We start from the raw sequence: 13,356 nt of genomic DNA, 5'->3' as shown, positions 1-13,356 counted from the left end.
CTACAAAATACACATACTATCTTGCTTCTGCTACAATGGTTGCAGTATTCTTACACAATTATCTTGATCAAAGGACATGATGAGGCACCTAAAAATTGGAAGTGCAAGTTATCACCACACACAAGGTAATTTTTCAGAATTGTTTGGTAGTTTTTTATATCCTGAAAAATAAGTCTCCTATGTCTTACTTATTCCTGAAATTGCCTTCTGGGAAAGTCCTATACTAACATATAGAATCCCCTAGAATGAACAACATATTGGTATTTGTTACTTTAAAATGAGTTTATAATTTTTCTCAGATTCATGCTCATAAACTGAGTTGAGAATAGACTTCGATAGGAGGACATTGGCTCCAGTTTACATATAGTTGTCCAGAATGTTAGGGCAATATTATTGACAGTGGACATGACAGTGAGTCTGCTGCATCTCACTCAATTGGTCTGACACTTAATTTTATTTATGGAGAGGATGAGCAGATAAAGATGTTATTTGCTGGAGATGTTTATCTCATTATGGTAAAAGACGAACATTTGTCTGAATTAGAATTCAGCCCCTGTATTGCTTCCTTGGTACTTTCATATATTGCTCTAGAAGCATAAAAAAATATTTATCTTGGATTTGATTTCCATATCAGAACACAGAAGTAATTTTGTTCAAGGTAACAGTTAGACCTTTTAATGGGCTTATTTATTTCCTTTATTGTTTCGTTAGCTTTGTGCGGTCTCAGGAAACGTAAAATGTGGAGCATTCTTTTCTCTTGTTAGTTAACCTAATAATACTCATTTTGGGTTCGATTCCACCTGATGGCCACATTTCCAGAAAAAAATGACTACTAAAGTTGAGGCTTCTCATCATTAAAATGAAGAAATATCTTTAGATGCTCTGGAACATTTTGTCTCAGCTAAGTCTGAGAATTTTGACCTCTCTTCCTTGAGCCTTGGTGTGCTCAGTGAGGCCACTTCAGGTTTATGTATCCCACTTTTCTCTCTCTTCTGCCTTCAAGAGAATGTTTTTATCTCCTATCTCTGTAGCTGGAAAAACTAGACAGTCAAGTAGTCTATTGCTAGGGATGGGCTTTTACGAACTCAAAATTCAATAATTTTATTTGTTTTATTAACCCCAAGATGGACTATACCTATCAAAAAGAACTCCTGGTGGTTAACTGGGCCCAAATACATAATCAGAGCCTAGTCACCATTGTTTACAGAGGCCTCTCAGGTACACTGAGAAAAAAGCCACAGACTAAGCCGTCAAGCATCTTTTACTGTATTACTGCCTCTGAGATGAACTTTATAAAGGAGTTCCTGGAATTGCATTTTGACCTGTGGGCTGAGACCTGCCCTGTCCAATCAGAACAGCACAGTTATATTCTCATTTGCATCTTTACTGATCAACCAGAGCAGCTCTATAACAACCAATGAGAATGCATAATTTCTATCAATCAGGACAGTGTTATTTGGACCAATCAGAATGTACAAATTTGAATGCCATATTTGCATAGAAATGGACCAATCAGGACCCAGAGTGGGAACTTTCTCTATATAAGGGGACCTCTGTCTCAGAGGAGTGCACTTTCAGTTTCTTCCATGGCTGTGCCTCTCTGGTTTGCGAATTGTTCATCTGAATAAGGTTTCTCCAAACCCCAGATTGGGGGCTCCTGTTGGCATTCGATTGTTGACAGTGAACTTCTGTTGACAGTTTCTTCTATAATGTCTTTTGTGAACTTGTTCCTCTGCAGCTGTAGAGGCCCAGATAAAGTATAAATTATAGGTGGTGAAAAGGAGGAAGGTGATGAGGGATTTCGGGGCCAAAAAGAAAAACAGACACAAAATTATATGTAATCTTTCTTTATATTCTCAATCTACCACACAGAAAAGGAGGGAAATGCATTTCTTTGAAATAACATCTAGGAATCTCAAATAATCGAGATGTTATTGTCGATTATTTGAGATTCCTAAGCCATCTTTAAAAATTTTTAAAAATATAAATCTTAAAAAGTAAAACTTCCTGAAGAATTCAGTTTTTAAAAGATTGTCTACACATGGATTTTACTGTAAAATGACATTTCCAAAAATTGATCAAATTACCATTCATATTTTTGGAAGGATTTATAAATTATAAGAAATAATAAAAAGGTTATATTTTATTTTTGTTTATTATATTTTATTATACAGTCTTTTCCTAAGGGACATCAGACATGGATATTGAGATGAATAGAGGTTTTCGTAGACTCCATCTGTGTTTGCTTTTGATTCTAAGCTACTATGTCATACTATTGTAGCAGTCTGCCTTAAATATTTGTTATCTGTGACTTCGTTTTGCCATGGGCATTTTTGCTCTAATCTCTGGAGGACTTTTAATGGCTAAATTGAGATCTTAAAATTCTCTCTGAATTACAATAATGCAATTATCAGGCCCTTCCACTGGTTTTAATGATTGCATCTCACATTTCCTATAGCATCGTGGGCCTTAAAGACAGTACTCTAACTCAAAACAATTGTTTTTAAATAGAGATTCAGATATAGTGTTATTTAATTTTAATTTCTGGTAAATGCAAAGAATCTAAGATTTTTACACAAAACAAAAATATCCTGTCAAGGGACAGATTCATTTTTATTAAATGACTCCATTTAGGAAAGATACATATACATACATATATGTGTATATGTGTATATATTAAAAGTTGGAGTGTCATTAAAAATATGCCCATAGTAATTAAATAGAAGTATTTATTCCCACATCTGGTTTATAAACCATCTGTGGGGAGGCATCAAATTAAAGATAGCTATTGTTTTTCATATGGAGAGCCATAAAGTTTGAAAAAAATAGGTTATGAAACCTCTTACTTTAAGATTTAAATGTAAGACACTTAGCAGTGATTCATGTAAATTGATAGGGCTGGGTTTATGGCACATCTAGTTGCAGAGAAAGTATACATTGTTTTTTTTATTAATGGTTGAGTTGGGGAAGAAAAAGAATGAGGTTTAGAATCAGAAACCCTGAATTTTGAATACCGTCTCTCCCATAGATAATAGGAGTCACATACTTTGAATAGATTTTAAGTGAAAACAATTTGAATTAAATGGGAAATTAGTTGAAATCAATAATCCCAATGTTTAATTTTTATGACTTTTTTAAGCTTTTAATTCATTTTCAGCCATTTATCTCTGTTCTACATTTATAATAGCATCAGCAAGCAAACAAACAAACCAAACCAAAAAGAAATTGGCTAAATAAATCATAACACGGATACTGTGGAATATTATGCAACTTTAAACATTTTATTGCGAAGTCTGTTTAGAATCATGAAAAGATGCTAGTCACGTATTACTAAGATTAAATATATTAAAATTAAAAACAGTAAGTCCCAAATATTATGTACCTACTAGCTGTGTTTGGGAATTTTCAGCTACTCATGAAGCTCAAGTGGCATTATTTGAGTAGCAGTTGTTAACATGAAGTGATATTGTAAGTTGAATGTAGTAAACGAATGTAACTAATTTATTACATGGCTTTATTTTCTTTTATTACTTTTTGTACATCTTTATCTCCTTTTTAGTGTGCAAAGGCGAAGAAAACAAACTAATAATTGGAAATTTCTTTTAGACAGTTTGAAATATGAAAATTTTCTTGAACCGAATTTGCAAATAATCAGAGTAGGCAAAAATCTTAATCAGTAAAGTATATCTTTAATAGAAAAATTAAGTAATATTTAAAAAGTCAAGTCCTGTTTTAAATAGTTTCTCTTATTACTAGCACTTATTTTGTTGTTACATTTGACAAAAACAGCTTATTAGACATAGGAAATAAAAATATTTCCAAAACTGAAAAAATCTTATTTATAAATTATCTTGAAGTCAAAAAGAAATATAAACTAATAACTGAAACTTTGGAAAATATTGAAAAGTATAAGTGAAAAAGAAACACCCTTGTTCATTTAACATTCTGAGATAATCTGAGTTAAATTATTTGCTTTTTTGGCTCTCTTTGTTTTTCATAATTATGTAATACATTGTATTCAATTTTATAGTGTCTTTTATAAATTACATGCTGTCATATAAACATTGGCTGGTTAAAAATCTACCAAATCTATCTATTTGTAATAAAAGCATAACATCCTTAATTTTAATGAGCCGTATTTAACCATCTCTTTATTGTTGAAAGTTTAAGATTTTTCACCCAATATTTCACTGCTGTGAAAATGCTGCAATAAACATCTATGAGCTTAAAAATCTTCTAAAGGTTATTTTCATAGAAATATTCAAAAAGGCACTATAATTTGTAAAGTGAACAATTTATGTTTGTCCACCTTTTTTCATCTCACTGCCACTGTGAAAACTAAAGAGAAAGGAAAACTATGCTTTCTACTCAAGAGGCCCGTGCTCCAACTGAACTTAATTTTGATTCCAGAAGTATTGGAAAAGTATTCTTCAAAGGCCATCCAGTCCAAGTAATTTAGTTACTCATTTTTGCAATTATAATTGTATAAATGGCATCCTTTAAGTCTATTCACTATAGAGAGAAAAAGTACATAATTTCATTAATGAAATATCAAAAGCTTATCAGGATAAGTTAGACTCCTTTACAGGAATTGGATCTTTAGTACAGAATTTTAATACATAATCAAATGTTATTTTGTTAGTATTAGGTGGTAGCCAACATTTACCAAGTCTTTGATACTTTGAACTTCTTGTATATGCATTATTTAATTTTGATAATAGTGATATGTGATTGCATTGTAATTTCTTACTCAGAATTCAAACTCTCTTCTAAAAACTTTTCATTGCAGTATAATTACATATGGAAAAGTGAATGAATCTTGAGTGTTTAGTCAGTGAATTTTCACAAAATGAATTAAACAGTGTCCTAGAGGACTGACCCTCTTGTGCCTCCTGTAGACACTATCCATCAACTAGCAACATCTTGGTTCGGTTTGCCTGTTTTTTAAAAAACAGCTTTACTGAGATATAATTCACATTTTAAAGTGTATAATTCAGTAGTTTTTAGTATATTCACAGTTATGCATCCATCACCACTAATTCTAGAACACTTCATTCTCCCTAAAAAATAATGCCATTACCATTAGCAGTCATTCCTCTGTCTCTCCAGCCCCTGGCAATCGCTAACGTCCTTTTTGTCTCTGTGGATTTGCCTATACTATAAATTTCATATAAATAAAATCATACAATGTGGCCTTTTGTATCTGGCTTTTTCATTTGGCATACTGTTTTCACTGCTTGTCCATGTTGTAGCATGTATTAAAATTCCCTTTTTATAGCTGAATAATATATTGTTGTATCAATGTACAACATTTGGTTATCCATTTATCATTTGATTGATTTTGTTGTTTTCTACTTTTTGTCTTTTATGAATAATGCAATTATGAACATTTGTGCATAAAATATTTATGCAGTTATATATTGCTCAGTGTGTCCATCCTTAAGCCAGTGCCACGCTATCTTAATGACTGTAGTTTTGTAGTGAGTTTTGAAATTAGGAAGTATAAGTTCTTCAAATTTGCTCTTCTGTTTTTAAGAATGTTTTGACTATTGTGGGTCCCTTGCAATTTCATATCAAATTTAGAATCAGCTTTTCAAAATCTGCACCAAAAAAAAAAAAAGTTGGCTGGAATTTTTACATGAATTGTATTGAATCTTTAGATTAATTTAGGAAGTAGTACCATCTAAACAATATTAAATCTTCTAATCCATGAACATGGATGTTTTTCCATTTCTTTTGGTCTTGTTTAGTTTTTTTGTGATATTCTATTCTCTGTAGTGCACAAACCCTATCCTTCTGTTGGTAAATTTATTCGTATTTTGTTCTTTTTTATGTGCATAAATGGAACTGGTTTTTTATTTTCACTTTTGGATATAGCTTTGCCTACTTTTAAACTTCATGTAAGTGGATAATTTTGCTATATGCTCTTTTGTGTGTCACTTTTGTTTTGCTCAATACTGTGTCTGTGATATGCATCTATGTTACTCCACTTGGCTATAGTTTATTTATTCTCATTGCCGTATAGTTTTTTGCTGTATTAATATACCATTATTCGTATATTCCACCTTGATGTGCATTTGATTTGCTTCCAGTTTTGAGCTATTTCGAATAATGATACTATTAAAATTCTTGTAAAAGACTTTAGGTGAAAATATTATACCTTTGTTTTGAGGGCATTCCCAGGTGTGAATGTTCAGCTTTTGAAAATGCTGCCAAATCACTTTGCAAAGTGGTTGTAACAATTTACATTTCCATCAGCAGTACTTCAGTTGCTTTTGATACTAAATAAATACTTGTGTTTTTAGGCATTTTTAGGCATTTTAAAAAAAATTATTAATTTTAATTAGTTTCAAGTACACAGTACATTGCTTAAATATAAGTTTAGCAGATATAGATATAGACGTATCTATATAGTTTATAAAATGATCTCCCTAATTGCTCCCTCCCTCCCTTGACCCTCCACCTAGCCAACATATTAATGATAACTGCATGCCCTACGCCGTACTCCCCATCCCTGTGACCATCCATTAGCTACTAATTTGTACTTCTTTAACCCTTCAACCCATTCTCCCAGCCCCTCAACCCTTCTCCCCTCTGTCTGTCACCTAATTGTCCACTATATTTATGAGTCTGGTTTTGATTAGTTTGTTCTTTTTATTCCTTAGATTCCTCATATAAGTGAAATCATATAGTGTTTATCTTTCTCTGATTTAAATACCTTCTAGGTCCATCAAAGCAATATCTTTTTCCATTTCCTTCCTTTTAGTCTGTGTGTGTCTCTTAATTTGAAGTGAGTCTCTAATAGGCAGCATATGTAGTGGTCTTGTTTTCTTATCCTTTCAGCCACTCTATCTTTTGGTTGGAGCACTTAATTCTTTTCCATTTGAGGTACTTGTTGATAAGAATGTAGTTGTTACCATTCTTTATTCCTGTTTCTGATAACATGCTTTTTCTTCTTAAAAACGTCCCTCCAACATTTCCTGTAGTACTGGCTTGGTGGTGATAAATTCCTTTAGCTTATTTTTGTCTGGGAAGCTCTTTATCTGTCCTTCAACTCTAAATGATAGTTTTTCTGGATAAAGTATTCTTGGTTGTAGATCCTGGGTTTTCATCACATCAAATATTTTGTGCCAAATCCTTCTGTCCTGCATGGTTTCTTTTGAGAAATTGGCTGCCAGTCTTATGGGTGTTACCTTGTAGGTAACTGTTTATCTCTTGCTTCTTTTAAGATTTTCTCTTTGTATTTAATCTTTGGAATTTCAATTATGTCTTGGGTGGGCCTCTTTGGGTTCCTGGTTTTGGGGACTCTCTGAGCATCCTGGGGTTTTATGTCTATTTCCTTCACCAGGTTAGGAAAGTTTTCCATCATTATTTCTTCGAATAGCTGTTCAACATCTTGTTTTCTTTCAAGTACCCCTATGACATGAATATTTTTACCTTTAATAGTGTCCCATAGGCTCCTTAAATTATTATTATAGGCTTAGCTTTTTTCTTGCCGTCCTGATTGAGTGTCTTTGGATTTCCCATCCTCTATATAAATCATTTGATCTTCTTTATTCACTTTGTTTATTCCATTTGATATACTTCTCATCTCAGATAATGTGTTCTTCACTTCAGACTGGTTCCCTTTTATAATTTCCATTTTTATGGTTTTTTTATCTCTTTGTTGAAGTTCTCACTGACTTCACCTACACTTCCCTTAAGTTCATTGAGCATCTTTACCATTTTGGCTGCCTTTCTGTGTCTGTTTCTATGTGTTAAGAAAAGCTCCTAAGTCTCTCGGTCCTATTAGTGTGGATTTGTGAAATAGGTGTCCAGTGGCACAGTCCAGAGAGGAGTTCAGCTGCTGGCCAAATTTAGCCCAATCCTCTGCCCCTCCGGTGCCATCTGTTAAGATTCATCAAGCAATTCACAGATGCTGTGCTTATAGTTGCCTCAAAAGTCCACTCCAGAAACCGAGGCCAGCTGGCTCCAGTGTGAATCTAGGCACTGCTCAGTAAGGAACACCTGACTATTTAAGGATACACCTGGATGTAGCTTGGGTGGAGCCATGAGTTGGGGGAAGTTGGGTTTCAGGGAATCCTCTGGGCGGAGTGACCTCTATTATGCAGTTTGATGAGGTCTCAGCTATGGCGGTACTGCGTTCATGCACTGGGACAGGGGAGGACTCAACAGGGAACAATGGATACCACTGGCACTTCTGTACAGGGTGAATCTCACTTGGGCCCTCACTCTGACAGTGTCTCCCTGTAAGTCCCTGGAGCCCACTGTGTGCAGCCGAATCGGCACTGGTGCTCAGAGCGAGCAGGTCCATCACTGTGAAAATCTGCTCGCAGATGTGGCCCGTTTAAGAGGCATCTGCTGCTGCCACTGCTGCAGTCTCTGTCTTACTCAGCCGCTCAGGACCGGGCAGCCCTGTGTCCTCACCCCGTCCTACCTTCTGCTATTGCAGGGTGATTTCTTGGATTTCTCCCTAGTTATATGGTTTGTTCATCAAGATCCCAGGTGATTTTTCCTTGCTGCTTGCTCCTTGTTTCTATCACAACTTTGATTTCGTTGCCAGAGGCATGAACAGAGCCTCTATCATCTACGCCATTGTTTTTTTCCTACTGAGGATGTTTCTTAATCAGTTGTGCCTGCTGCTAAGAAACCCTGCTGTAGACAAAGAGGCCCCTCCTTGAATCTCACTGGATTCTTGAGGAGGTGTAGTATTAAGAAATATAATATCTAATTTTTTAATTTGCATCTTCCTCATGACTAATGATGTTGAACATTATTTTTATTGGCTATTTGGATATTCTCTTTTATATAACATTTATATAAGTCTTTTGCTTGTTTCCATTGAGTTATCTGTCTTTTTCATATTTATTTATAGGAGTTTAAAATTTATATGGATTCGAATAACTTAAATGGTGTGATACTGGCACAACTATAGGAAATTGAGCAGTTGGCCATAATGGACTCTAGAAACAGACCCCATGTGTACCGTGACTTACTTTATGGAAAATACAATTCTGAATTACAGTGAGGGAAATGATGGTCTTTTTGATAAATAGTACTGATTTGATTAACTATGTGGTGTGATTTCCTGATTTACGCCATATATCAATATAAATCTCAGGTGGATGACATATCTAAATATGAAATGTAAAATAATAATGCTTTGCAAAAAAATACAGGAAGATATATTTATAACATTGAGGAAGTGAAAGGTTTCTTAAACTGGACACAAGCACTAACCATAAATTTAAGCAATAATAAATTGGGCCTCATTAACAATAAGAAGTTCTCTTTATGAAAAGACCTACTAAAAAGTGAAAAAGATAAGACAGAAGACATGAGATGCTATTTCCAATTTATATATCTAAAAGAGGACTGTTATTCAGAATTCAAATTATTTTAGATACATTTTGGTAATTTTCAGGATTTTCATTGTAACAGTATATAACTATGTGTTAAAACAGATCTTTGCCTTTATTTGACTGACTTAAAAATCAAGATAAAGTCATATATATACTTACACATTTTAAATAAATCAATTCTTACACATTGTAAATTATTAATCTAAATTCTGTAAGTTTCCAAAATCCAGCATACTCTTTATGATTGAGAATAGAAAAAAACCATTAATATTTAAAATTATATTATTTAGTTTTTTGTTAATTAAATTCAATTATTTTATTATCCTAAGTATTTCTAAACTGTGTATTAAATTTATTTTGCCAAAAGATTCATATGGATACAGTTTTTAGTTTAAAATTTAATTCTATGCATTATGTTTTCAAAACTTACTAGGTCATGTAAAATTGTTAGTTTAAAATAAAAAATAGTTAAAATTGTGATAAAGTTAAAATGACATTTAGAAAATTTAGCCTTGTAATGCTAAGAACCTGCTAAAATGTCACTTAAATTATAAGAAATGAGTGTGTCTATAAAACTGTAAAAATTGTATATATAATTGTTATTTAAAGATGTTATAAAATTTTGATTCTAAAATGCTGGAACCTTTATTATTATATTATACCTGGGTTCTACCTTTTCATCTCAGTAAATACCAATTTATTTAGAACTAGATATTTATCATACAGTTTATTGTGATTTGAAACTTTATTGACTTTCTCCTTTGAATTTAAATTGACTTCGATACTTGAGATTATTTTAGAGAACTAATTTTTATTCCCCCAAACTCTATAAAAAATATTCATTTCTATGCGTCTATTTTCTTAATTCTGGGAAATTGGTAAAAAGACTTCTGTGACAGCTTGTATCATAAGACATTTTTATTTTGTTACTGTTGAATTCACACTGTCAATTTTAATGAATCCTGCCCAATTAAAGTGATGTGCATATCTTTCATGAATCCATAATCAATATAATCAATTACATTTTTACATAATTGCACAGATATAATTTTATCTCAAGATGTTAGAGGATTAATGCATTTTTTAATATGTTGCAGAATTGCGAGAAGCTGGAGAATAATTTTGATGACATCAAGCACACGACTCTTGGTGAGCGAGGAGCTCTCCGAGAAGCAATGAGGTAAGTCTGAGTCACCATAGCAACAGTCACAGATGTGGTAAAGAAAAAGTCATTCTTCATTATTGGGGGAACAAATGAGTTCATTGCCACCATTCAGCTCTGTTCTCTAAGGTATTAATTTGTCAGTAGAGAGACTTCCCTTGAGGCTGTACTTTGGTTTTGAAGCTGCATAAATGTTAAGCCTCAGTGCACAGTAAAAAATGTAAATGTTTAATTTGTTACTTAAAATGCTTAAGGGGTGTCTTGTTTTATATTTATACTAAACTGTGTGATTGAATGGAAATATTGTTCATTTAAATTCTGCTTGTATATAAAAAAATAAACAGTACAATGGTGGTTTAACTCAGTAGTATTTTTTCCTAATTAATATTTAATTTAAAAAGGGGCACTTAAAATTTCATATTATATTAGTTTTTATAGGATTACATTGTCGCATTTTTAAACTGATTTACATTTTCACACTATTATAATGTGTATAGGTTAACTTTTTTCAAAGGCAGTAGTCTATGATGAACCCGATGATTTTTTTTTCGCATTTTAACGTTGCTATTCTTGAATGTGTCTCTGAATTTCTTCCCAAAATTGATGCTTTTTTAATAACTTTTAGGAAGCAGTCTTTAAATCCATCTGATCAGAATAAAGCAAGGCTTTTTACCAGACATTAAATATGTGTGAGAAATAAAAGTCTTTGTCCTTATAGCTATAAAACAACAGCAGCAAATTATATTAACTTAAAAGTTTTGAGTTGAACCTTTGGGATAATTTCCTATATCATTGTACAGAAATAGTATATTTACCTTTATTTAGCCTACGAAATTAAAATTGGTTTTTAAAATATATCTTCTATCAATGCTCATTTTGTTTGGTTCTTAAATCAAGGCCAAACAAAATTTACGATAAGAGAAAGGATAAAGCTAGGAGGTTTCCTAGAAGGATATTTCAGGTACAATTTCGTTATTGCTAGCACACAGTTACCATATACTTTAGTTTAGAAGCTGCTCTCATTTAGCAACCTTCCTTTTACCATGCAAGCAGCAGGGGAAAGTAATTAAATTTAATAGAAACTGCCCTCATTTTGAAGCCACTTCTATTTAAAACCACAGGGGGAGGTAATTAAATTTAATGGAAACAGTAGCTTCTACACAAAGATACATGGTACTTCTGTATAGATGATTATGATGTCACAAAAAGAGGAATAATATATTACTAGTACAGAGAAATTACCAGCTGGAGCAAGTGAGCCTATTTTATTGTTAATGTCTTCACTAATAAAACAAAAAAAGAGGAAAAAATAAAACAGTACTCAATAGAGAATGTGTATCTATATAAAATGTAATCAGACATTCTCAAAGTTGGAATTAATGAAAATAGTAGTAAATTAAAAATAAGGTGTAAAATATATTGAGGAAAAGGTCAGTGCAGAAATTATGAATAAACTGTTTTTCAATATAGTTTTATCCTCTATATAAAACTATCACATTTACAAATTGAACACATCATTTTTGTGAATGCCTGTATAATAACTTTAGATATGTAAGTACGCACACTTATATATATTTAGAAACTATAGTTATTCTCTATATTTTTGTATCTATTCAGTTTAAAGTAGACACCTATACAAAAAGAATAAAAGAATTGAGGGCTAAAATCACAAAGAATTGCAAAGGGGTAGTATGAATAAAAATGGATGTGAGTGAGGGAAATATAATGAACAGAGAAAGGAGACGTAATTAGTATAGAAAATTTATCATTGAGAAAAAACAAATTCAATTATGGGAGAATTGCGTACGAAGAGATTATTAAACTCTGCCAAATTTTTAAATACTTGCCATTTTGGAAAATACCAGGATATTCTGCTTTTAAAAAAGTAGAGATGAACTAATGAGAGAAACAAGTATTACCTGGTTGGCGTAACCTTTCTACCACCACGCTATGAGATAAAGCAGTAGTCTAGATAATTTCAATCAGCATTTAATTATATGGCTGTGTAATGTACTTTGTTTACGTAGTTTGCATATATTACACACACATATTATTGGTAATGTTTCCATTCACTAAACGCAATTAAATAATTTAGTAACTAAAGCATTTAACAATTTAGTATACTATTTAACAATTTAGTGTACTCTGTTTTTGTTTTCTACCTTTCACATGTAAGATTATGGAAACATGTCAACAAAAAGTTATAAAGCCATGTGACTAATAGAATAATAGGAGAATGCACGAAGAGGCAACAATTAATTATTTTCTCATTTATGATCAATTTTTACCTCACACAAAGGGTGTCTGGATCAGAGAAAACCATGGAGAGGATGAGAAATTTGATTTGATCTAGGCCTTGAAAGATGGCCAGTTTTGCAGGTGAAGGGAATAGTATTGGGCAAAGGTATAGAGGCATACAGGTGCAAGGTAGAATTCAGGAACAGTAAGTGGTCTGATGTAAAGCAAAAATTTTCAAGCTTTTTTGAATATATTGTTTTCCCACAAAACTCACATAGGCAGATTTTTTTAGTCAGTGATATCTCTTCTTATATGCCGAGAATCTCTGGGTGGAAATGGAGCAATAGGAGGTTGGCAAGGATAATGGGAGAAATTCAGAATCTCAGAGTATGAGGGGGGACAGTGGGAGACAGGTATGAATAATTTGCCAAAACCTCAGTGAGCACATGGGCTGGTCTCAGGAGGCTGGCTAGAAATTTGTGTTACCATATTCTGGAGGCCAGTTACCTAACATCTAGTTTGCCATGAAAAAAAATTTAAATTGTTTCAGGGAGTCATTGTGGTTTTTAACAAAAAGGGTGACGAGATTAAATA

At 32.7% G+C, this 13,356-nt stretch overlaps 1 protein-coding gene across 3 annotated transcripts in view; it reads left to right on the top strand.

Annotated features, from left to right (window-relative positions):
* The window catches only part of DPYD (dihydropyrimidine dehydrogenase), a 707,946-nt gene that overhangs the window by 76,810 nt on the left and 617,780 nt on the right, over window positions 1-13,356 (top strand). For all 3 annotated transcript variants that reach the window (XM_006919549.3, XM_025038477.1, XM_006919548.3), the window contains one exon: window positions 10,460-10,542. In XM_006919549.3, the coding sequence (XP_006919611.2) occupies window positions 10,460-10,542 (83 nt within the window). The remainder of the gene's footprint in view (window positions 1-10,459; window positions 10,543-13,356) is intronic.

The sequence above is a fragment of the Pteropus alecto genome, unplaced genomic scaffold (assembly GCF_000325575.1).
Source record: "Pteropus alecto unplaced genomic scaffold, ASM32557v1 scaffold106, whole genome shotgun sequence".
Lineage (NCBI taxonomy): Eukaryota > Metazoa > Chordata > Mammalia > Chiroptera > Pteropodidae > Pteropus > Pteropus alecto.
Note: the sequence above shows the minus strand (reverse complement) of the source record. Positions and strands in the feature narration are given on the sequence as shown.